This window comes from Agrilus planipennis, unplaced genomic scaffold, assembly GCF_000699045.2.
Source record: "Agrilus planipennis isolate EAB-ADULT unplaced genomic scaffold, Apla_2.0 scaffold172, whole genome shotgun sequence".
NCBI lineage: Eukaryota > Metazoa > Arthropoda > Insecta > Coleoptera > Buprestidae > Agrilus > Agrilus planipennis.
Window position 1 is genome coordinate 367,635 of NW_020438999.1, and position 27,658 is coordinate 395,292.

The 27,658-nt window shown below is 32.5% G+C and overlaps 1 protein-coding gene across 1 annotated transcript in view; it reads left to right on the forward strand.

Moving 5' to 3' along the window:
• The first annotated feature begins 479 nt into the window (after nucleotides 1-479).
• LOC108737860 overlaps nucleotides 480-27,658 on the forward strand; it is a 190,602-nt gene continuing 163,423 nt past the window's right edge. Inside the window, 1 exon segment of the mRNA XM_018470992.2 lies at nucleotides 480-933. Coding sequence (XP_018326494.1) covers nucleotides 885-933 — 49 coding nt within the window. The 5' untranslated portion in view covers nucleotides 480-884.

The window sequence follows — 27,658 nt, forward strand, 5'->3', positions numbered from 1 at the left end:
AGAAGCTTTATTAAAGCTTTACTAAAGTTTATATTAGTCAAACTGGTAGGGTGTTTTATACGCGCATTAAAGAATCCTACTAACAAAAAGATAAATTTAATATGTAAGGAACATTTAATTAATTACAATTAGCATTTTAATTTTAATATTACTTGAATTTATAAGAACATTTATAAATTTGCAGACACAAGTTAGAGATGAAATGATCAATCAGAAGTCAATAACCCACCATTGTTAAATTTTAATTTAATTTTAATTACAATCATGAAGTAGCTTTAAATAAATATTACTAATTAAATCTATTTGTTACATTACCTCCTGATGATATAGGTACCACAGTCTTTTTTCGAAAATGTAACGAGACAGAGTGTTTAAGTCTGTGTGTTGTGTATATAAAAGTATTCTAATTGTAAGCCAATATTCTTCTTCTTGGTCGGCCGCTTTCTAGAGTGTGGCTTGGTGTTGGGTCTGTTGTCTTGGAGGCGCAAGTGACTTGATGGTAGCACCTTTTACTTCAGTGTCCGCCAAGACATGCAGTTAAAAAGTTGCAAGTGACACGGTTTTCAAATCGCGGCTTATTTTACGTACAATAACAGGTACTGTAGAAGTAGTACTCTTATGTTAACGCGTCTTGTGGTCGCGTTAAAAAATATGTAATTATTTTTTCAAAAAAATACTTAATAATTGAGTTAGTGTGTGAAAAAAGAAAAAAAGACGTACTTTAATTGAAGAGATACGCGAAGTGGATAGTTATTAATTGCTTTCGTAATGATAGTGGTGGACATAGCGTGAAAAAAGGGATGCTAACTTACAACTACTAAGTTATTATTGTAATAAGTGATTTCAGTGCTCAAAAGAAAATGTTACAACCAAGGAGACCGATTATGGGGTCGATTACAATTCCACTTTTACTACTTTTACACAGTATTACAGGTATTTATATATTTTATTTGGATAATAGCTAATTTCTTTACGGTGCGCTGAAATACAATCATAAAACTAAAAATTGTGTATTTGATAATATTATTTTCGATATTTGTACGTGAATAAGTGAATCATATTTATTTATTGATAATTTTTCTGTAAATGTAAAACATGCGTAATGCATCCCTTGCAAATATGAGTTCTGTAGTAGTAGTTCCGCATATGCTTTTTAGTTTTAACATAAAATATCGTACGTACGTATTATGCAAACTTTTTTGCATGTTTATTATATAATAAACTTATTCGAAAGCGTATAAACAGATATTTATAAGTATGGTAGTAATGAAATAAATTTTTAGCATTGAATTGACATTTATATATTTTTGAATTCGTCGTTAATTTTTGAGAGGCCGGTCGTTTTTCTGCTCAAAGCCGGATATCTTCGTCCTACATAAGGAATAAGAAATAACAGAAAGTTTGTTCTTCGATTTTCCTTCGGATTTATACAACACCAGCAGCTGAAATGCTATCGATATCCCGGTAAGGTTGGTATGCTCGTTAGAGTAAGCGTATAATACTTACTTATGTCTACATGCAGCACAACATAACATTCCATCAATTGGTGAAAGGAAACCGGATTGAGCATTAATAAGGCTGTCGATATTATGAATGCATTAACGGATACCAATTATACGCGTTTATTAGAAAATCAGTAACAAAAATTACGTTGAGCGTTTTCACTTGAATTCGACATTTCACAGCTACTTTGAAGGACACCCTTTATAAAAGTCATTTAATTATCGACCGAAAAACTTCTAGAAAGGTATATAATAGGTATGTGGGTACAAAAATGAAAAATAGAAACCTACTTATTTGGGAACCAAAAAACAATTAAACACTTTTTATCCACTTATGCATACGTACCTACAAACTTAGGTATCAATAAAAGTATCTGTAATATTAAAATAACCCTTCGTTTTAAGCGTATTATGACAAAAACTAACCTTAATTTTTTTTATCTGCCTGTCTATATGGGATAATCTTCGAAACGGCTGGACTGCTTTCGATATAATTTTACAAACAAGAAATTACTAGAGGTTATCTAGACTCTGGATTACTTTTTGTCTGTGTGTTTGTTTGCATGGGCTAATCATTGAAACGACTGAACCGATTTCAATGAGATTTTACAAATATGAAAAGAATGTGATCAGGGGTGATTTAGTTAATCACTTAGTGGTTACAATAATTACATTTAATTTAAACACTGAAATACTAAGCCAGTCTTATTGCCAAAAAATCAAGGTTTGACACCTTATTTGCAATTATTTTACCTATTAGTATGTATCACTCTAATTATTTTATTTAAATAGTGCATCATTCAAAAAAAAAATGAAGTGGTCGAAATAATTGTTTTTATTTTATGTGGGTGTCATGTTGGATGTAATTTAAAAGTTCTGTTTTTTTTTGCGAAATACAAAACTGTATATTCAAATAGCATAGGTATATAGAAAAATATCCTGAAAAATTTCGAGCAATAAGCCACTCCTTTATCCTCTTATTCCCATTTCCGAAACCACGTAGTTTGAAATTAAAAAAAGAAAAAAAAAACGTGGAACGGTCCCTTATTGAAATTTTACGGGAAAAACAAGGAAAATCTTCGGTCTTGTATATTTACAGAAATTATTTTAAAAATTATCATTTTTATTGCAGTCGACTGCCACAAAAAATATGTGTAAAATTATTTTCATTTTCATTTTATAAAGTAAAAAGTTATACTTACTATAATCCTAAAATATTTTATAAATATGTATTTAATAAGGTATGTTTTCCTCACAATTGATTAGCCTACACAAGATTATGAAAGTAAAACTATTATACTGATAGAGATACTGCAATATTATTAGATAAATGGGTTGGATTAAAGATTAAAAATTGAGATAGGCATTTGTTTTAAACAATTGTTTAAATATTGTGCCTTACATTACATCATATATGCTCTTCATTTAATATTATCACAGATAACAGCAATTTAATTTTATTAAAAATAAATTTGTTTGCTGTAATTTTTTTGTCTTGCATTGTTATTTCTATAATCCTTGATGTTTACATATTTATAAAGATCTGATGTAGGTATTAGTAATTATATCTTGTAGATTTGCTTTTAAAAATTAAATTATCTAACCTAATATTTTTTTTTCACTTTATTCCTGTGAAATATATTAAACATACAAAAACTTTAGTCTCACGATTATATGTTAATTGATGAAACTAAGCAACGTATGGAATAATTTAATACTTAAATATACATATTACAACTTGTAGGGATGTTCAGAAATTTTTTGCTTTTGTTCAGTGGCAACTCAGAAATCTAGCTTTTATTACCTTTTTATTGTGAAGATCAATCGCAGTTTTGATTTCAATTTCACAGAATCAAAACGCTTTCTAAATAAACGGCAAGAACAACGAAGACATGGATCAGTCATGCTTATTGTAGATATAAATACGATATAAAAAGCATGATTAACTTAATGGACACGATGGGTAGTCAACCTGTCCAAAACGTGATCTTGTTTTTAAAACACTTTCCTCAGGATAATATTCTTCTTATTTCTATACAAGAACTAGACATTCGTGACTGACACACATAAAATAAATACTATTTGTAAGTTAAAAGAATGCTGCATTTTACAGGTACTTCCTTGTTCATCCTTCATTTTTATTACATTGGGTGATTTTATTTAATTTATCTATTTCAATGCAAAAAAAGACGCAGTGACTATTTTTACATCGGAGATTGTAGGTATATATTTACAATCATTTTCAATAAATAATGTCATGAATGAAATTTTTACAAAAATTATATAAAATAAAACCAAAACAATGAAACATTTTCTATTAACAGTCTCTTGTAATCACTAAGCAACTCTGATTATGATGTAACAATAGTCTTGACTATATCGTCGCATAATATTTTTAATTAAATTCTACTCAGTGGCGTGTTGCAACCTTTGGCATAGAAACTAAAGTAATCCTTTTATTGAATCGATCGAAAGGAAGGAAAAGGCGTGAAATATTAGTAAATGATGTATTTTCTTGATCTTTGAAGTAGTTAAAAATTCAAGTTAGTTTGCAATTTATTTATTGATTTCAAATAATAATTACGAACGGACATACTAAATTTCCTGTAAAATATTGGTTGAATCATTCTACAGCATTTTAACTGATTATTGTTACAGTAACTTGAAAATATTTTCCTCACGTATGTAGTTGTATAGGTTTCTTTATTAGCGTGGATCTGAATTAAAACAAAAGATCAGTTTAGTTTCAATGAACAACAAACAACCCAACCTAACCTAGCTTTTAGGAATATGGTCTGCTGGCTTACAAGGCATCTACTAACAGGAAAATATTATGTTTACACCAAGGACTACGGAATAATATACAGACGGTGTATAAACTGGATGGATTAAGACTATCTTATGCCTAAATTCTATTGGTCACTCGTACAGAGCAGACGTAGTACGTCATTTAATCCATAATCGCACTTTATACTCCGTCCTTACTTTATTTCATAGTCTAACGTTTACATACTGTAAAAATCAAAGTTGCCAATGTTTAGTGTGTTTAGTGTAATTATCTAAATTAATTCTGCGTTTTATATGAACGAAGCGGGAGAATGTCTGATTTACTTAGTTATGGTTCATAACTGATGAAGGTTCATGCTTCAGAACTTTATCTTCTTAAAATGCCAGTCATTAATGTGTGAGGGTCAGTAATATTTATCATGTCAGTTATAAGGAAGTTAGTATTTACTTATTTTTTGTTTCAAATATTAAAGCTTTTATTTTATTGTAATATGAAGTAATCCCTATCTAAGTAGTTGTTTCATCTATAAATTTAATTGAATACTTTTAGTGATTAAAAATATTGGTCATTTTTACATTAGTTAACATTGGAATTGAGACATGAAGTTTAGTCAGGTAGGTAGTACTCACCTAGTAGAATCGTGTGGTAGTATTAATTCCATGCGGTAGCTTGAGATACAGGCTCCTAAATTTTTCTTAATTGGAGGAAATTCCGGTTGGTACGGCCCTGGCTGCAGCCCTTCGTCAGCTGTTCTCACCAAATATGCATTGATGACGTCATTGTTTAGTTAGGTAGATGTATGACAGACTCGAGTTTCTTTAATGCCCCTATATTAGAATAATGTTAGGAAGATATGTTTTAGGACAAACAATATTTGGCGGGAACAGCTGACGGAAGGCTGAAGCCAGAGCCGTACCTACCGGAATTTCCTCCAATTAAGAAAACTTTAAGAGCCTGTATCTCACTCACATTGATTTTTAAACAAATAATAAACAAAATTCTAGTAAATACTACTACACTACTTTACTACCTCACTAAACTTCAAGTCTCAATTCCAATGTCAACTAATGTAAAAAATTACCAAAATATTTATTCAAAACATCTTGAAGACTAAAAAACAATTTACTAAATTTTCTTTAGATATCTACCTGTCATGAATATAAAATAAATATTTTCGAAAAATTTTGGCCTTTTTTAAAATCCAGAAGCATTAATTTAAATTTGACGAATATTTTCCGACACCACTGGTTTGAACATTATCTTGAAGCATGTACCATCTCAATTCAAAGAGAAAAAAGAAAATCACGCATTTATTGTTTGTCCAAATAAGGTGGACAAAATTAACTGTGAGAAAGGAAGAAACAACAGCATGATTCCGAGGAAGATACAGAAAGAAATTTCTATGCCGCCTTCGTGTTTCGCTTCAGGCAATACTTTCAAATATTTAATTATTTCTACTATATGCTTCTTAATTGAAAATATATTTTAGCATCGGATACGTTGCCCAGATGAAAAATTCAGTATTCCCTATTACGGCTAGGCAACTAGGAAAATAGCGCAATGCGTGACTAAACGTTTAAGCGGAATGTAACATAGTGAGAAGTTATATACCTTCATCGTGAATTGTGAATTATAACTTTAAACGAGTAGGTTAATGATATCTTAATGATTTCTGTAAATAAATGAATTGTTATATTATCATTTTTATAATTAGATATTGATTAGAGAGATCGAGCGTGATGAACAAAGTGCCAGAGAATGTGTCCAGTACTATATAAAAATTTCATTACGTGTATAGGTATGGGTACTAATAGATTGGCACCGAAAATACGTACAACTAACGAACATGTACAAAGATCTTATAGGTGCAGTAGCGTGACGATCTTTTCCCTGTTTGGAAACGATTGAAGAGCTCTTGGTCTGCAAAATTGTCGTGGTAACCTGCTCGCCCTAGCAGGGGTACGACGATCACGTAACTACCCCTTCACTTCAGTATTTATTATTCATACTAAGGACTATTTAAAACGGTAATTGTCCAAAATCGCTCCAAAAAGTTTTTCATCGATATCCGGTCATTCTACATAATAGAATTAGATACTAGAAGATAGAGGAGACAGTTTTTTATGACTTCATAAACAAAAAAAATTTTTTTGAATTGTAATTTTTCAAAATTGCCCCATTTCATGATAATTACCTGCATTGGTGACGTCATTGTTTGATTAAGTAGAATTATAACAGATTGAAGTTTATTTAATGCCTCTGCCCTGGGGTGATATGTTAGAGTATTTTATTCACCGAAGACATTGGTTTTATTCATTTCCTAGTACAATATCTGAATTTCATACAATTCCTAAAATTGGGGCTCCAGACCAAAATCGATCCAAAAATTTTTTCATTGATTTCTATTCTATTCGATATTGTACTAGGAAATGTATAAAACTAATACAATCTGTAAATAAAATATTTTAACATAACAGGGATCATTAAAAAATCTCCAATCTGTTATAAATCTACTTGACCAAACAATGACGTCACCAATGCAGGTAATTATCCAGAATTGGTGTGATTTGGAAAAATTATTATTCAATTTTTTTTTAAATTATGAAGTCATAAAAAACTGCCTCCCTCACCTTCTAATATCTAATTCTTTTACGTAGAATAACCGGAAATTGGTTAAAAAAGAATATGGAATTTTGGTTTGGAGCCCCAATTCCGAATAATTACCTTTAAAACATTACGAAGTGTTCTAAGCAGATATGATACTTCTACATTATACTTTCGTATACAAAATTGTAGAACAATCAATCATAACAATATATTTGTATAGGTAATACTGTATTTGCTGGTAGGTAGTTTTATAAAAGAAGGTGCACAATAGGCTAACTATTAACAAAATAACTGTTCACATCACTTGTTGAATAATGGCCGATACCGATATACGCATAAATATGTATACTTAAGCATACATAATGTCAGACGTTCGTTCGTAACCAAGTTATTATTGGCATGGTTTTTGCCGAGGTACGGCAGCAAGGATCCGTTGAATTGACCGGTTTTAATGTCAGTACGCATACGAAATGTGCCACTGACATGATCAACTTTTATTCATTTACAAAAGTTGAACTCATGTAAACCATAAACCACAAGTAACACATAATTGAACCGAAAATAATGATCTGCATTGGGCCAACGAATTACACGATTCTAAGATGAAATCCAAATTAATTTGTACGTATGTATTTTTTAGTTGTATAATTTAGGAGAAATGGATATTCAAATAATTATTATTGCATTTTTATAAGAAAAAGGGAACATAAGGTGGAACGTATGCTATAAAATCAGCATATGGACTTATGTTTTCACTACTTCACTAACTATGTAGTCTACAATCCTCTATCGTGTGTGATAAAAAAAATGCTACTTTAGAATACTCCTTTGACAACTTTAATTTTAAACATTTACATGTAAAATTCATTGAATTATTGCAACTGCACTTAAAGCATTTTATGTTAGTTATTTTAAAATATCAGTATCATGATTATCATTAGTATTACCAGTTCTGTAGTCAATTAGCCACTCTTCTATAAATATATCAAGTCACAAGTTCAATATCTAGTGTTGCTAACTTCAGTCAATAATGATCAGATTGTTTCGTACATACTTCAGGTACATACATACTATTGACGTACTAATAACCAATCAAAATTCTATACCTGTATCTGCTAATAATACATGTCTCATCATCGTCATAAGATCGTCAGTCCTAAGACTAGACACGCACTTCCAGTCTTTCCTATCCTGAGCTAAACTTCGCATTTCCCTAAAACTAGAACAACCCACATCCTCAAATATTTGCGAACAGTAATCTAATCTAGGTCTACCTCTGCCCCTCCTAACTTCCGTTTCTGTATCTAATATGTCTCTGACTAGACCTTCATGCCTGAGAAGGTGTCCTACCAACATATTGACTTCCAGAGAGTCCTCTGTTCTCTTATTCTTTCTAATGCCTTTTCATGTAATGATAATATTTACGGTATTATCTCAAGAAATCAATCTATTCATTTACCAGTTGCATAAAAAAGAGCACAATTAGAATATGTATTAATAAACAAAAATGACAATCTTATAAACAATGTTTTTATGACTTAAGGATGAACATCAAAAAAACCCTCACACTCACTCATTGGAAGACAAATGAATTGAGTTCACTTTTCATTTTATAGGACTAAGATTTGAAATATAATTGTTCCAAAATTTTCATCATTTCCTTCTACAGAGGGCGATATCATCATCATAAGGTCATCAGTCCTAAGACTGGTTGGACACGTACCTCCACTCTTTCCTATCCTGAGCTAAACTTCGCATTTCCCTAAAACTAGAACAGCCCACATCCTTAACTATTTGCGAAGAGTAATCTAATCTAGGTCTACCTCTACCCCTCCTAACTCCTGTTTCTGCCTCTAATATGTCTCTGACTAGACCTTCATGCCTGCGAAGGTGTCCTACCAACCTATCTCGCCTATTTTTTATTGACTTCCATAGAGTCCTCTGTTCTCCTATTCTTTCCAATACCTCTTTATTTCTAACCTTTTCTACCCACGATATCCTCATCATCCGCCTATAAAACCACATTTCGAACGCTTCTAACCTTTTCTTTTCCGCCGCTCCCACCGTCCATGTTTCACACTCGTACAACGCCGTGCTCCAGACATACACCTTTAACAATCTTTTTCGAATTTCTAAATTAACCGTTCGCGAGCATAGAAGTGACTTCTTTTTATTAAAGGCGACACGACCCTGCGCTATCCTCTGCTTTATATCCCTACTACTCCTTCCATCCTCACTTATCTGACTTCCTAGGTAACCAAAATCAGCCACTTCTTCTAATTTTTCGTCTCCTATCTTTATATTTGCTCTTTCCCTACTTTTTCTTCCCTTGCATATCAGTATTTTAGTTTTACTTTTATTTATTTTTATACAATACTGGTCTGTCAGTACCGCTTCCATTTTATTTAAAGCTATCACTAGGTCCTCCTTGCTAGATGCTAATACTGCTATATCATCTGCAAATCTAAGCATACTAATCTTTTGCCCTTGCACATCTATCCCTACAGTTGTACTGTCTTTAATGATGTTGATGGCGTCTTCGATATATAGATTAAAAAGTCGCGGTGACAGTGTGCATCCCTGCCTGACTCCCATCCTAATATTTACTTCTCTACGTTGCATCCCCAGCTCTATAACTGCCTGTTGCTCTTTATACAAACTAAGTATCACTCTTCTAGAGGGTGATAAATAAATAGAATAAATAGAATAAATAAAAATAAATAAACTTATTTGTCTCTAATCATATCTCACATCAAATGATCAAAGCAATGCTCTCATTTCTCTGATGTTTTATTGATACTTAATTAGAAAGACGCAAAGACTGAAGGCCGATGTCAACCCATTTACATAAAATATCGTCCAATGACTTGAAAAAGTTAGACAACTGGACCGATAAAGTGAATCCATCGAAACAACGGTTTATGGTCAAGATGGTCAAAGTCAGTCAGGCAACTATTAATGACCATTGTCAACAAACGCTTTATAAAAAGGAAAGAATCAAGTCAAAAGTTCACCAACTGATTTCCACATATAATCCCAATGACACACCATAAATTAATAAATTAAGAGGTTGTCTTATACAAACAGATGGACGGACAGGAGGACGAATATGTTGAAAAATGAATAACCTGTCTGGATCTTCAGGTGAATTCAATTTATGTTAAAAGCAAGTAATTTATTTTAACACAAGAAACGCGGTCTCATCATTCCTCAAATAACTCTTTATATCGACTCAATAACAATCAAAAAACTACCTACCAAAACAAATACCTTTAAACTGTATATCATTGTGGTTGACATTGTAAATGTACAACGATTGTTCTCAGTCAATACAAGTATCCTACTTGTTAATCAGCGTTAACAATTGAACCAAATTTTTAATTAGACAAAGAACCGTTAATATCGATTGGCTACCAAAGAAACGGTCAACTTAGTGATGCTAAGAGGTGAGCAGCCGCAGTGCAATGTTAAAAGCTTTCGATTTAAACTGTGTGTTGTGGGTATGTCGATTGATTTGGAAATATAAAAATGATTATTGTAAGTGTATGTTTGAAGTATGGATTTGTATTAATGTCAAACGTGGGTGGTGGATGTTGCGCAAAAGAAAAGCTTAGAAGCACTTGAGATGAGGTATAGGACATAGCAGGATGTTAAAAGTACAGTGAATATAAAATAATAGAAATGAAGAGGGATTAGAAGGAGTAGGCGAACAAGAGACGCTTTGGAAGTTAATAACGAATAGGCGAGATAAATTGGTAGAATTCCTTCTCGGACATGAAGCACTATTTAGAGGCATATTAGAAATAGGAATAAGATTTAAGAGAGACAGAGGTGGATCTAGATTATAAATGCATAGAAATGTAGGCTATTTTAGTCTTCAAGACATGCGAAGATTGGAAGATGTTAGGCAGAAGTGGGAAGGAGACTTTACGACATTAAATATTTTATCTCACATTCTTAAACTACCTTCAGTCAGTGTTATAGCTACAACCTACAGTAATGTTCGGATACCACAATAATTAGATAATTCGAACATTGTAATTCTATAAAACGGTGTATTCATAATAAGAACTTTTGTCTTCCGTAATCCAAATTACTATTATAATCGTTCTCATTGCAGTTGAATAAGTAAATAACTAACCTGTTACTGTGCACCAGGTAGATAGAATTTATGTATTTATGTTGTATTATCATCCTCATAAACGAATCATTGTATACTCTTTTCATATTTTTTTAATATACTTGATACAAACCTAATTTACTATCGGTAATTCGGTAAGTGGCTAAATGGTTCGAATTATAGATATCAATATATTGAATTCCATACTGTTCGAATGAGTACTATATTTAATAATTTAATAACTGTTTTTCTTTTTAATTTTTTGTATATAAGTCAACTAAAATTGTGGAAATTTAATGAGGGATTGTAACTAAATAATAAACCGCTTAGTTATTCTATAAGTTCACCGAAAGGTTGTTAAAAAGTAATAGGTGTGTTTGTAATCTTAGGTTATATTACGGAATTTACGGTTTCACTGGCAAAATTTTATCAAATGACACTAAATAATAATTGTAGGTATCAGACAAGAAAGAGAGCTACAACTACATAGGAACAATTTTTTATCTAAAATATTTTAATTGTTTTTATAGCAATTTCAGTAACGTGTGATTTCCTCGGTGTTAAAAATTAATTGTATCGGTCAATTACAAAAAGCTCAGGTTGCAAATTTTAGAGAAACGCTTAAATATTCGAAGGATACTGAAAGTAATGAAAATAATTGTTTACGGTTCAACGATTGTAATGAAATCAAGTTTAACTTTTACTTAATTGTCTCTGTACCTGTTTATTTTGAAATAAGAGTTAAAAGGAAAAACGCTTAACAGTACATAATATGTTTATATATATATATACAGAATACTTATATGTATAAGTAATAATAGTGATCGTGTATTAACAACAGAAAGTTGCAAGTATTATTTTATTAATGAATTAATCAGTAACTTATTTCATTATTTTGCTGCTTACTCTCTGCAAGAATATTACATTAATTACAGGCATAATTAACAAATTTCTCTAATTTACCTGTATGGCAATTTAATTATTATAGATAATAGTCATAATAGTCCACAGACTAGAAAAAAAAAACATTGGAATCTTGATTACAGATAGTAACCTGATTATGTTAATGCTTCTTTAATGCAGGGACTATGAAAATATTTTGCGGGTAGGTATTATTTTTATTTCATGGCATATCGCGTTAGAACAATCTATTTATTAATAAACTATTTACGAGGGCGGTTCAATAAGTACCCGTGTTTGAAGACAGAGGACGTTCCTGAGGGAAATTGGTGTTGTCATCGTGTGCTGCCATTTATCAAACCACGTCAAAACGAATTTCAGACTGATTGATAGGTTAGTTTGGATTTGGCAGCCAACACGATAACGCATCGGCACATTCATCAGGAGTTGTTGCCGCCAAAATGCATGAATTACGTTATGAATTTGCTGCCGCACACCCCGTACTCACTCGATTTGACACCCTGCGACTTCATCTTGTTCCCTACCATTAAGAAATAACTAGCGAGAAAGAAATTTAGCTCAAACGAGGAAGTCTCGCCGAGACAGGGGGGGATTTTGGACAGTTCGACAAATCTTATTTTTTGGAGGGGTAAAAAAAATGGCAGGGTCGTTGGGAGAAGTGTATCTTTCTAAAAGGGGACTATGTTGAAAAATAAAAAAACAAATTTTAAAAAAAAGGTGTCTTCATGTCTAACACGGGTACTTATTGAACCGCCCTCGTATATTTAGACATAGATGTTGTTATATGATTTAAAACTCAATGTAAGTTTAAACTAATTATTTTCTCATAAACTCAAATGACAAATGACATGGACATTTATGGGATTTTGGGTATTTTAAACTAATGAGTTTAGTACCCAGAATGTGCATGAACGCTTTTGTAGAATGTTTTTACACCTGACTAATGTATCTAAATAGTTGTTACGCCAAATTAGTTGAATGATATATAAGATCGAGAGAAATAATGGAAAAAACATTGCATAACATATACAGTAGTGGTGAGTTGAAAAGCGAACATGGGGATACAAATTTTTAGAAGTCTTTTTAATACGTGTACGAGGAGGTGTGGACTCTAGAATAGCTTAGTTTAGAATAGGTTAGTTAGCCATTCCATGACTATTCTTTTAACATTTTTAAGTTCAGAACTGAAAACAAAATAATTTGGCAAGAAACTCAGTCTTATCAGAATGCACAGTTTAATTTGTATACACGTGTTTCGCCCATCTCAGTTGTGTTATCAACATCAACACTCCACAACTGAAGTGGATAAAGCACGTGTCCCATTTATTGTGTATTCTGGTAAGTCAGCCGAAGTTTTTTATTATTTATTTTGAAGTTATTTTACTATTTACTATAAACCCATGCACTTATCGTTTTTCCATAACCGATCCCGTAAGATACCTACTCTCGCGTTTGACTATCATATAATATTACTAAACTTGACGTGTTGATATGGGTGTGGGCCTTCTAAAGAAAAAAAATGTCAGCGAAGGCCATTTTGCAATCTCATTTTCATTCAATTCGATAAATCCACTTAAACTGCCAAACTCCTACGTGCATGTGTGAGCAATTTACATGTGTGTAAATGTATGTGTGTGAGTGAGTACCGTAGGTATCTACTTATAAACGGTTGCACAGTCGACCATGTAAGGACAGTTTTCATGATAAGAATCATTGACCCAACTGGAATAAAACTGGTTAATGTAATTATAATACCAAAATTAATTAACTAAGTTTATCTTTCTTTGAATTTTTGCGAAAAAATAGCGGTTGGTAAATCTTTCGTATTTAATATGAATATATATGATAGTTAGTACCACTGGTGAATCAAGTCAAGTGATAGGAGTCCTTAAAACAAAATTACACATAAAATAGAAATAAATAAGAACGAAGACATTGATGTTACGGATTTGTTATCGTATATTTAAAAACCACAGATTGATGAAAATTTAACCTCCAAAAAACGACTTTCTTTTAGATATGAGGGTACGCTGAAAACCAATGCACATACCTACACTTGTAGATCGCGTAGGAAAGCAAATAGGAACGTCAGGCTGAAGGTACAATGTTTAAGCTTCGAAATTATGTATTTATTTTTCTTTGTCTTCTTCTTCCGGAGTTGTTGGAATGCAGGACTTGAAGGCTGACTTCACCTTATCGTCCGAGGTGTAATGATTATCCTTGGAGGTCTCTCTTAAGAATAAAAAATGAATGGGTGTTGTCATATTTCGAGATGGTTAACGCCAGGATGCCTTAACCACAACAAATTCAACTTAAAGACAACAACAAAGAGTATCTCCTCTAAAACCGATTTTACAACGTCTTTACTTTCCCGTTGTTGCTTTCTGCGATTTTTATTTTTCTGTTCTACTCAAGATAGTACTGAAAATAGGCCTCAAGGATATAATCATTACACTTCGGATGGTAGTCAGCTACCAAGTCCTGGATTCGAGGAACGATGGAAGAATTTTTAGTTACGGAATGAGAAAACTTTTTACACGTTGGAGGAAATGAGTTACTCTTAACAGTGATTTTGTGGAAAATAAGTGATGGCGAAGAATTGTACTTTAATGCACTTTTTACCTGATTTTCCCGCATGTTTTCGTTCGCGTTCTACAAGCATGCGTGCATTAGTTTTTACCAGCATATGCCTTTTTAAAAATCTATGAAATGTCACAATTGGGTAGGTACTTCGCTTATACCCTCGATTTGGGCAAAATCGGCTTTAATAAAGTATTTTAAAAAAAAAGCGTTTTAATGTCAGTGCCACAAATTTAACCTCACATTGATCTTTTTTTTTAAGTAAACTCTGAGACTCACATTGTGGTTAGCAACCAAAACAAAAACATGTGTTTACGTTAACCAAAGGTGTTGTGATTCATTAGGGTGGCTCCTTCTTGTTTTATTACGTAATTTAGTAGGTACAATTGATTTTGTAATATCAAAGAACAGCAATTGATGCTTTATTGAAATATTCGTGTAGGTAAGCAATTTTACATACATATTATATTTATTTCAGTAAGAGTTTAATTATATAAAGAACGTAAAATTCCCAGTATAACAGAATTTCTTTACAAAAAATATTGTAAAAGTACCAACTAACTTTCTGTTGCTTCAACGAGCAACCGCTCACAACTCTTGTTTCCCATGATTTATTTCACATTTCCTCATTCCCATAGCAAACAAACGATTACACACACACGTCAACGATATAAGAGTTAGAGTCTTATGCATCACGACTTTTCATACTTACCCAGTCTTCTCACACTAACTTTAATTACTATTATTATTATTACCAATAATTTAAGACATCGAAATCAACATGATGTAGGCATACTTTCGGTAGCATCTTCATTAGAACAAAACATTACGAAAAATACGATAATGCTTACTAATTTTTTTGTTTGTAGTTTGTCGACGTAATCCTAGTTTCTCGCAGAAATGTTCAACTTACGTAATGGCCTTCTCTGCCTCTCTGGGATTAGTTGATATTCTTATTATTGCAGCGTGTTCGTTCATCTGCGTACCATTCTTGGACGATATGCCGTTTGTTATTGTGGAAATGTAATGTTGAGTTAGAAAGTTGTTTTCTGAATGAGCAAAGCCGTAAATTTAACGTACGCGAACGGACCTATGAGTACATCGGACGATCGCTGGCTGACATTTCGATGAGCCAAGAGAGATACAGCAAATTATAACGGTTCGAATCTGTTTTGTTGTGGTGAATGAAGAAGTGACGGAGCGAAATTAAAAGATCATCAGTTTTGAATGATCTCAATAAGAAAACAACGCTTTTGTTGATTTCAAATTAAATATGTAGATAGATTTTTAGTAAAGGAACAATTAGGCAGTTTTTGTCGTTATTTTATGAAAAAGTATATTTAACAATGATCAAACATAATACAATCCAACCCATGACAGTCCAGCGCAATCTATGCTAACCTAACCTAACCTAACCTAACCTAACCTTAAAATATCACGTCATATCTCTTTCTAGGGTGGAATAATTATAAAGATTTTTTAAAATAAATAGTTAAAAAAGCTAATAACAGCTATATTTTATTGCTGTATAGGTATTTGCTAATTCATTTTAATTAATAGGAGATACTAATAACCATTCGTCACCTATCGATACTAATATTGCAAACGGCCTACAAATTATGTTAGACACCTAACTGTGTTTGTAAGATACTAATCGAGTATTTATTTAAAACATTCGATGGAGTTAGTTTTGTACAATAATTATGTTTTCGTTTTCTTAATGAGAAGAAAACTATCACAGTTAAATTAGCTATTTCCGACTTCTAACGTAAAATTTTACTTCGAAGAAATAGAAGTGATAGCGTAACCTCACTATATCCTACATTAAAGAAACAATATAAAAAACAAAATTTAACACAAGAAAAAATTTGACAAGCCATCTTGTCCATTAGTTTTTTATTGATGATAAAACCCATAGTTATTGCTTATGTTGTTTCATATTTCCTTTTGGTAGTATTTAAGCAACTGTCTTAGAAGTCTTGGTCTCGTAGAAACAAGTCTAAAACATTCTTGCATTATCTATTTCTGTGTAAATACTTTATGACAATTTAAGTTCTATTTACGTTTTGTATTAAATGAAGTCTTTAGCTATTCTCATAAAAAAAATTGATGTGACTTAACATTTGGTTCCGTTCTTATTGTTCATCCTTCTTTGAGATGTACTCATTATATCATAACAATACTAGAAATATTAACAAATATCAAGATAAATAGTGTAATAATATTTTGGCCCCTTACAATATCTACATAAGGCAGAAGATATTGACAATAAGTAAAACATCTTACGTAATTGCTTTTGAGTCATTACCATCCACTTACGTTAATAGTTTTGAAAGAAAAAAATCTTTTTTATGTCCTTTTTAGTACATTTATAAACTTTTTTCGTTTGAACTGCCTGAATTTTGTTTTTCCTTGTACAAGAAAAACACTTTAGGTAGCACGTAGATTGACTTCATCGTATACTAAATAAGCAGTTATTAGAAGGAAAAGGTTATTTCCTGTTGTGTCATCGACAGATTATTGTTTTTTTCCCTACGTTTTTCATTTGAAATGTTAAATCATATTTAACATTATAAATACATAGGTATCTATGTTGAACATAAATATTCGTTAGGGAAGTCAAACTAAAGTATCAAATACTTTTTTATCTTATTCCTGAGCATTCAGTAATTGTTTTTAAAGACAAATCTGTGTACATATATATTCTCGAAACGATTTCCTTTGAAGCTGGCGTTAAATACATTAATTTTAACCTGAGGTGCACCTGTGTACTCAATAATGATTAATAACAGAGTTTCCTTTTACATCCAAACATTTCGCAATACATATCTCGAATTTATAAAATGACCCAAAAACTCTTCGTAACGGTACATGAGAAAGAATTATTACGAAGTTCGAGCAGATAGGTACTTATGGTATAATATACAATGTATAGAATAAAATAATTAAAAAAATATGCTTGCATTGAATATGTGCCTGGTATTTCTAAGTTGTTAAACTAATATAGGTAATGGCTTTTGATTTTGATCATTTTTCTGACATAAGCAATAGATGTATATGATATTCTTTGATTAAAAATTATCAATTTTGACGTATTTGAGGTGGTAGAAAACAAATGAAAAAGTGGATGGGTCTAAATATCTACATACGAGTGCATAGTTGGTTACATATATATTCATGAAATGTTATTTAGTTAAATTTTGTTTGACGTGTATAGTTGGTTGCATATACGAAACATACATTAAAGTAGACATAAAATTATTGAAGAATGTTAAGGGTTGAACACTAAGGGTTTACACCACCAAATATTTTACACGTTACAGTTGGTTCTATAAATATTTATTAGATTCGTAATATAAAGAAATAAGAGACAAATTAGGATGAGGTCTAAGTTTTGCCTCTATGGGATATTATATTTTTGATTTGTAAGAAACCTAGAAGTCGTTACAGATTATAAGTATGATATTTTTGCCTATTTAAAACACCCCACCAAGAGGCGAAACGTTGGTTACCCTATTGGCTCTCATTCCTTTGTATTTAATAGATTGAATGTTGCTTTATGACATACCGTTGTTGATCATGGACCTTGTTGAACATATTGAATTAAAGTAAATGTAGCATTGTACTACAGATGGCGTTTACCGCGCCGTTTGCAGGATTTTATATAATAATTCAACGTATAGTACAATTTAGATATTGTAATATTTTTTACTGATTCTTATACTGAAGGTTCTGTACCATTAATTTTAACTAAGAAGGTTAAAGATTTATTTCAACATACAGCTTTAGGGATAGTCATATAGGTACCAAAAATTAACCTTCTTGGATTTGTGAATGATGTGTGGCAGTGTTAGCATCTACATGGAGTTAGAGATAGCTTTAAATAAAATAGAAGCGGTATTGACACAATGGCATGTCAGAAAATTTTAATAAACAAAAAGAACTAAGAATAGCCCACAGTCGGGTTTTTTCTAACAAAAAGAAATCACTTTTGTTCTCGATATCGGTTAACTTGAAAATTCCAAATGATTATTAAAATTGTATGTTTGGAGTACGTCTCTGTATTTAAGTATAAAGCATGGACGGTGGACGCTGCCGAAAAAGTATTTGAGATGTGATATTATAGAAGGATGCTAAGAATGCCATAAAATGAGGTCCTAAAAAGAGTGGGAGAACAAAGGACATAAAGGTCAATAAAAGATAGGCGAGATGGATTCGTCTTCTCAGTCAGGAAGGACTGGTTAGAGACATATTTGAAGAAGAAGCAGGAATTAAAAGGAGCAGAGGTAGACCCAGATTAAATTATTCACGATTACATTTACATTACTCTCTAACAAGGACCACTTAGGGGGGAGGGGTGCTTCCACCAGGAAGAGTATTGGGGATTTCTTGTACGTGACTGTGTACATTATAAAGCTGGTCAAATATACCTGAAGTACATAATAAGGATACTTTCTTTAATTTTATAGCTCTCAAAACAAATACGATGATCATGCTTATATAACGTGAAATGAAATATACACAAGTAGGTGAGCAAGTCATATAATTCTGGCGACTTTTGTCACACAATGACATACACATAGACATCATAACGTCGCGTCGGCTGGTAATTATATTAAGGCAGACGGTGCATCGGATCCGACATTTTCCAACGGTAATTAGTGTCAACCGGTAAATGACGACGAGTTACCTACTGTTGGTTATTTAAACGTAAAACAAGCGTTACATAGTTGGCCTCATAATACGACACGTTAGCGACGTGTAATAAGAACGCTTATGAATTAAATGTATTACATGGGTGCATAAGTCTTAATGAAGAGTGATTTTTGTCACCATTTATCTTCGAATCGGTCGGCATTTATGAATTATTTCAACATTTATAGAATACGTTTTCTTTTAATATTAACATTATAGAAATATTCACTTTTAACATTGAAAATTAACGTTGCTGACGTTCTGATTGATTTTTAGAAAGTCTCATCTACAAAACAATGATTTTTTATTACCTTGTTGCAACGAAAAAGGGAAGTAAGTATTTCGTTTTCGTTCAGTAATAAACTTCAAAAATAAAACTGAAGCAATTTGTACACAGTGTGCAATGCCCTCGAGTATGGTAATAGGATGGATTAGTTATTTGTAGTTATTAGTAATAGTTTAAAATTGGAAAGACGACGCACCCGTAGCTGTCAGCCCGTCTGATTGATTTCATTCCTTTGAAGGGGACGGGAGTAGTGATCTTTACCAACCATAACCTAACTTTTTATTCTTGACGCATAAAGTTAGGTTTTGTTGGACAAAGCTTTTCTCCGGCTACAAAAAAAAATGAGGAGTTAGGTTATGATGGGCAAACATAACAGAAATAATTGCCGAGCTTGCACGAGGTGATAGAGCGCTATAAAATATAAAAATTAAGTAAATGTTTGTATGTCCGAAAGTTCATCGTCTACGAGAAAAACGTAGTTGAAAGTACAAGTAAATTCAATTCCGGCCCTGGTAGAGACGTGCGACCGCAACGTTGCACTCAATCAGCTGAGGAGTATTGTTTATCTTTTTGCTCATGTATTGCTTATTTGATAGATTAGATTAAGTGTGATTCAGGGTGTTTACGTTAATAGCCAAATCTAGTAGTCATTCAGATGATGCTCATTTACCCACTAATGTTTACTTAACTTACATTTTTTCTTTCTTTTGCAAAAAATAATACATAATGCTGCTTGTAATGTACTTATTTAATTTATTTAGTCTAAACATAATGTGTAGTACTAAATTGTTTATGTTTATCTTAGACGTTCGATTATCGGTAATGTTTACATTCTCTATCCATGTAGCTGCAGACTTTTTATTACACTACGTTATTTGCTAGACTCCTATCTTGCCAATTCACACACAGGACCGGCTTAGGATGGTAAATTATTGTGATTTTCTTAGAATTCTTTTTATCCTTAACTCACCATACGATTGTTTATTACATAAGAGGTGCTTAACGTTATAAAGAATTGACCTTTTGAAGGTTGGGCTATGGTTAGTTTATGTGGGTTGTTCAGATATGAAATTTGATCTTACCCATAGTATATTTATTATTCAGTTTACAATATTCTGGATAGTGGGCTTCGATGGAGTAAATCAAAGAGTATTATATCTCTTTGTAATGCTATTTCTTAACATAGTGTTTAAACTATAAGTTATGAATGCAATTTAATATTTAGAGAGGGCATTTAAAAGTTAATTGCTAGCAATTCCATGTAAAAAAAGATTTAAAAAAGTAAAATTTTGACGGCGCTATAGCTTCGAGGTTTCACGAATGAATGATTTCGCGAATTTATGGTAGTGTACCACACTCGGATTTTATCATTTTTATCAAACTTTCAATGTTAGTGTAGACCTAATACAACAGATGTCAGTCAGTGTTTAGCATCTCCGTACTAAAATTGTTGACTTCATAACAAAGAAGTTAGTCCAAGCTTTTACCATCTATCCTACGATTTAAGTATTCAATCTAATTGTTACTATGACGTAGTTTGTTGCTGATGTTATTATAAAATATATGCAAAATTGCATATGATTCAAACTTGAAATTTTTAAAAAATGTCTGTGAATAATTCAAAGGAAAATACCTGTTATCCAAGGACCCCAAGTAAAAGTTCGACTACAGCTTGAGGGCAGAAAATTCTTATTACGTAGTATCCCACCTATAACAAGCAAAAGTCAAGGTTGACTGTGAGCTGGAGTCTGCACGAAGATTTCATTTCGAAACAGATCTCTGCATGAGAAAACAACAAGAAGAAACAGATCTAATTGAAAGTTCTCCTGGGCGTAGTCAGTTATTCGAGATTCAACTCTCACGACATCAAACATTATTTATTTCTTTGCAATTTGCCTATTAGCAGATGAGTTTGCCAATTTCACAAACTGATATTGGTACTTGTAGGTGTTTTAAATACAGAGTGTTTAATAAAATAGTGCCAAAAAGTAGATTTAGAGGGTCTGAAAATAATTTTTGATTGTTTAGGAGTTCTAAATATTTTCTTTCACATGATTCAGTTTGACAAAAATAATGGTGATATAAATGACTGCAATTGATGTTTGAATTATTTCATTCGTGTTGTTCAGGTTGTTTGCTTCTGAAGTTCTGTTAATTTACTTGTTATTTCGTTGAATTCATGAAAATTGTGCACAATTACTTACGGCAAAATTAGACCGGTGGTTGTGAATGTGATGGGATAGTAAACTAAATATATTCAGAAGAATTCAATTGTCTATCGTCGTTATTCATATTCACGTCATAAAAAGAGACAGAATCTGGCGTGCAAGGACGAAGTAGGTATTACAAGAAGATTGCGACTCCAGACTTATAACATATGTACAAAGAACCTAGAACTTCTTATGATAAGTATAATATAAAGCCATTAGAAAGAAGTCACAATATTAATCGAGAAATTATCATATTTTTGAGCATTTCGATTTGTTCGCTGTTACTATCAAAAGGAAAATCTATTTATGACTTTGGATGTGTGCTTGACGTTGGCCCTAGCGGTCATGGAAACAGGAAGAACTATAATAATCGGAAATACCCATTTGTTAATAACTTTCCTTATGAAATCCTATGACATTGTTAGTTACTTAATAGTGGATTAATATGCAATATTAATTTGAAATCATTTTTTCGATTTTTTATTTACCCACTACAAACTACCTCAAATTAATGAGGGAAAAATTGTTGCTGTTGTCACACCCGCCGGGAATCGAACCCGGGACCTTTGGCTTTACACACCAATGTTCTACCACTAAACTACGAGAGGTGACAACAGTAGCAATTTTTCCCTCATTAATTTGAGGTAGTTTGTAGTGGGTAAATAAAAAATCGAAAAAATGATTTCAAATTAACTTTCCTTATTCCTAGAAACGTTTTTTATATAATAATAATGTGTATTTGTTTACCTCACACCTGTCCGCAACTCTATTGGCTCCAACTGACCTCTTCGGGGACTCAAATAAGTGTATATGGGTTGAAAGAACAGACTTTGCGAAAATCGCATTCTAAAGGGTTGAAACAGAGCAAAACATTTCCTAAAAATCTCAAATATAGTCAAGGGAGGTGTCATTCGAAAGGATGCGGGTGGTGACCGCGAATTTTAAAATAAACTGGCGCTGCTATTTATACGTACGTTTTTGTGATGGTAAGTACTATTATTGCCATTATTGGATGTATCGTTAGAGTGTATTATTCAGTAAAATTTATGATAGCTACAGTTACATATACATATTGTAGTATAAAATACTTAACATAAAATTGTACTACAAATATTTTGGGTATTTCGGATCGTAGTTAATGGATATAAATATGATAGAGTCATTTTATTGAAATACTTCAAACTATTAGCAGTTAACTCTTTTTTGTGGCGACCATACTAGATGCATTGTTATTCTCAATTAATTATAAGTTTACATCTCTAATGACAATATTAACTTCGTTGCAATTTTCGAAATGTATTAAGTAGGGTGCGGAAAAGAAAAGGTTAGAAGCGTTCGAAATGTGGTGTTATAGGCGAATGATGAGGATACCGTGGATAGAGAAGAATAGAAATGAAGAGGCATTAGAAAGAATAGGAGAACAGAGGACTCTATGGAAGTCAATAAAGAATAGGCGAGATAGGTTGTTAGGACACCTTTTCAGACATGAAGGTTTAGTCAGAGACATTTTAAAGGCAGAAACAGGAGTTAGGAGGGGTAGAGGTAGACCTAGATTAGATTACTGTTCGCAAATAGTTAATGTGGGTTGTTCTAGTTTTAGGGAAATGCGAGGTTTAGCTCAGGACAGGAAAGAGTGGAGGTACGTGTCCAACCAGTCTTAGGACTGACGACCTTAAGATGATGATGATTAAGTACGTAAACACTGATAGAAGTCTGACTAACGGTAGATGCCTAATTATAAGTATTTTACATACTTTTGTAAATCTGAAAAAGAAAATATTTGACACCTTCGTTAATTGCGTATATCAACATACTTGCCAGACGAATAGGTACTCATTACATAATCGGAACATGAACTAAGAAAAATGGGGGCATTAACATCAAAACTAGACTGCGATTCGTCCTTGAATACAAAATAACGAATCTAGGAAATGCAAAACAGTACTTTGTAGGTTACCGTTACAAATACTTGTCCGGATCGCCTACCTATACACTGTACATACTTATAGTTGCACCATTGCACACGATCATAATACCTAAAGGTACCGTGGCTCAAAAACAATGGCTCAACACAACAACCTACATACGAATGTGTAAAACTAACAATTGAAGGAAACTGAAATGAGAGAAGACACAAAACAATCGAAAGATGACTGTTAGCGTCGAGATAAAAATAAGAGAAAGTTAAATGATGAATTTATGGTAATAGGATGGCGTGCAATAATGTTGGTCGAAAAAACGTTTGAATTGCAAATAAAACTGGCTAAACAAAACGCTACAGGAATTATAAATCCATTAAATGGATTAGGACAACCATTAAGGAGAACAACAGGTTGCTTAGAAGTGCATAATTAATTTTATTAAAGGATAGTGCAACCTCCTTATTTACTATTTTTGGCACTGTGATCCCCAAATAGCTAATTATATGAGATATATCTACAAAATTATATTTAGTGAAGCTACTGAAAAATAGTAGTGAAACAAATAAACGTTAGATATGTAGTACTCCACTTTTCGTCACCTGTGTTAGAAATGTTTGGAGATATGTAAGTGGAATGATGGTCGTTAGGGATGATCAGTTAGTATCAGTACAGGTAGAAAAGAATTGGAGTTGATTAGGTATAAGTTATGTGTGTAACTTTTATGTTTTATCTTGTTTATGTTATTTTGGATCTTTATGTAAATTTTGCTCTCAATATACTATATACCTAGCGTTTGAAATGTGGTGTTATAGGCGAATGATGAGGATACCGTGGATAGAGAAGGTTGGAAATGAAGAGGTATTATAGAAAGAGTAAGAGAAAAGAGGACTCTATGGAAGTCAATAAAGAGCAGGCGAGATAGGTTAGTAAGACACCTTCTCAGGCATGAAGGTCTAGTCCAGCGGTCGGGGAACCGGGGTAAATTACCCCAAATGGGTTAAAAATGAGTGTGTTTGTGAGTAAAAAGTATATATTTTTAATTTGCTATTTTATAAACCTGTTAGTATTTTTTTCAACTTAAACAATTTAGCGACATATGCAGGCCACGCCATCTCACTCCCCACCACTAAGTGTTGTTTTCTTTTCAAAATTATCATGGGGGCTATAATATGAAAGATGCTAAAAAGAGGCGATTTCGTTTTTTTTTTGCTCTTCGCCATGGGGTAATATCAACTTACACAAAAATATTTTGGGGTAATGATTAAAAAAGTTCCCCGACCGCTGGTCTAGTCAGAGACATATTAGAGGCAGACACGGAAGTTAGGAGGGGTAAAGGTAGACTTAGATTAGATTACTGTTTGCAAATGCGAAGATTAGCTCAGGATAGGAAAGAGTGGAAGTACGTGTCAACCAGTCTATGACTGAAGGCCTATGATGATACTACAAACCTATTCAAAATTAGGTATTTGAAATAGATATTGCTTTAGATATAAAAAAATTAGTTTCAAAATTAAAACAAAATAGTATTATTTGAAAATAAATAAAAGTAAAACAAACATATTGGTGTGCAAGGGAAGAAAAAGTAGGGAAAGAGCGAATATAAAGATAGGAGACGAAAAATTAGAAGAAGTGACTGACTTTATCAGTCAGGACTGAAGGAGTAGTAGGGATATAAAGCAGAGGATAGCGCAGGGTCGATTCGTCTTCAATAAAAAGAAATCAGTTCTATGCTCGCGAACGGTTAATTTAGAAATTCGAAAAAGATTGGTACAGGTGTATGTTTGGGTGTACGGGAGCGAAACATGGGCGGTGGGCGCTGCGGAAAAGGAAAGGTTAGAAGCGTTCAAAATGTGGTGTTACAGGCGAATAATGAGGATTTTGTGGATAGAGAAGGTTAGAAATTTGGAAGAGGAGAACAGAGGATTCTATGGAAATCAATAAAAAATAGGCGAGATAGGTTGATACGACGCCTTCTCAGACATGTAGGGCTTGTTAGAGACATATTACAAACAGAAACGAGAGTTAAGAGGAGTAGAAGTAGATCTAGATTAGATTACTGTCCAGAAATTGTTAAGGATATGGCATGTTCTATTTTCAGGGAAATATGCGAAGATTAGTTTATGATAGGAAAGCGTGTAGGCGCGTGGCCAACCAGTCTTAGGACTGACGACCTTATGATGATAATGATCATTAAAGTGCAAATACCTATTAACATTTACAAAATACAAGAGATTACATAAGTTAAATTTTACTTCTAACTAACGCCATGCAACCCTCGTATTTTAGAAACAGCATCTACGATAATAATTTGATTAAAATTAACTTCACTTCAGTGTAGATGAATTGAGTTGCAAAACCGTTTGTAAGACTATTACTTTTTCATATTTAATTATCCAACCAGATCCAATCAGCTGTCGAGAGCCATATTGTAAACACGAATAATTATTATTGCCAATAACAACACTGTTTTGTTACGTAAAATTGGTTAAGTGGTTTAATTTTCTACACAAAGTAAGAAGCAACAAGTGGAACTCCAATGAAGCCGCATAAATTACCAAACACTAGGAATTTATAATTCTCATTTAAACCTTTTGGATAACTGTTTGATTATTTATTAGTCTACATTCGTTTAGAGAAAGGTACAGCGTAGGCGATGCGATATGAGTCATTTACTGTCAGATGTTGCCGATCGAAGCCCAACCGTAAGCCTCTGGCGCCGTAAATACTTCTAACAGTTATGTTGTGTATCTTTCTCTAAGTGAACGGACTCTGAGTCCGATTTCATTTCAATCGAAATTACATTTTTAGTCACGCATATTTGGTAAAACTAGCTGCATTTAATTAAAATTACAACAGGTCAAATGCGAATCGAATGGTCACATCAAAGATTAGCGATACCTAACTTCTTGTTCTTTTATATTTAACTATTCTTATTGGTTATTGTATAAGAATAACAGAGGTGTATATGAACGAAATTTTTCTGGTTATCTACTAAATTTTCTATTTTTTCATCGCAAAATATTTCAATAAATCTAAACTTAGAAGTTGATTTGGTCTTTCAAGGCTGTTGTTGCTCCTGCCACAAGCAGCATAGTCAGTCCAGTCCGGACGAACATACATCTTATAGATGTTTGGGATATAATTAGGGTTGCCACCTTTTCAGGCTTTACATAAAGTATTTCTCGACTAAAAGGTTAAAAAAAAGTACTCGGCATAAAAATAAAGTATTTCATTTTTTGTTTTTAAAAACATATTTTTTGTTACGCCTAGCAGCCAGTAACAAATTGCTGTCGCTCTTAAATACATTAATAGCCTCTAAACATGGCAAACAAAGATTTAAGTAAACTAAAAGTTCATTTTTAATTAGTTTTAATGAAGCTTTATTCCTGTCGTCCCGCCACTTTGCGTTCATAACAGAGAATACTCTTTCTGTAAATGCTGAAGTGGCCGGAACGGATGGCAAAAGTGACACTACTTTGAACAGATTGGGGAAATCAGGTTGTTCCGTAAATATGGCTTGCAATTTTTCTGTGCAATATTAATTTCGAATAATCGCTTACAAAATTACGATGTTTACTTAAGACCTTAAATAAAGTATTTTTGCGTAGGTACTTTATGTCTTGTAAATAGAGTATAATACTTTATAATAAAGTACGGGTGGCAACCCTAGATATAATCAAAGCGGTGATCACACCAAAATTAAGGAATACTCAGATACGTTATCGAACGTGCATAAAACATTTCTATCAGCCAGAAACAAATCGAAAGCAGCAGGATTTTTTATATTTGATGCTATTTTATTTAATATTCAAAAAAAACACTTTAGTCCAAAACGTTACTATAAATTTGAGGCCATGTCACTATGCAAAAATTATCAGACTAACATGGAATTTACACTGTATTTTTTATGAAATTAGTGACAACATTGCTTTTAAAAGCGACCAAAGTTTTATATCCTCACAAAATTAATGTTCTCGGTTCCAGGTTTGAGGTTAATTCAGTGATGCTGGTCTAGTCAGAGACATAT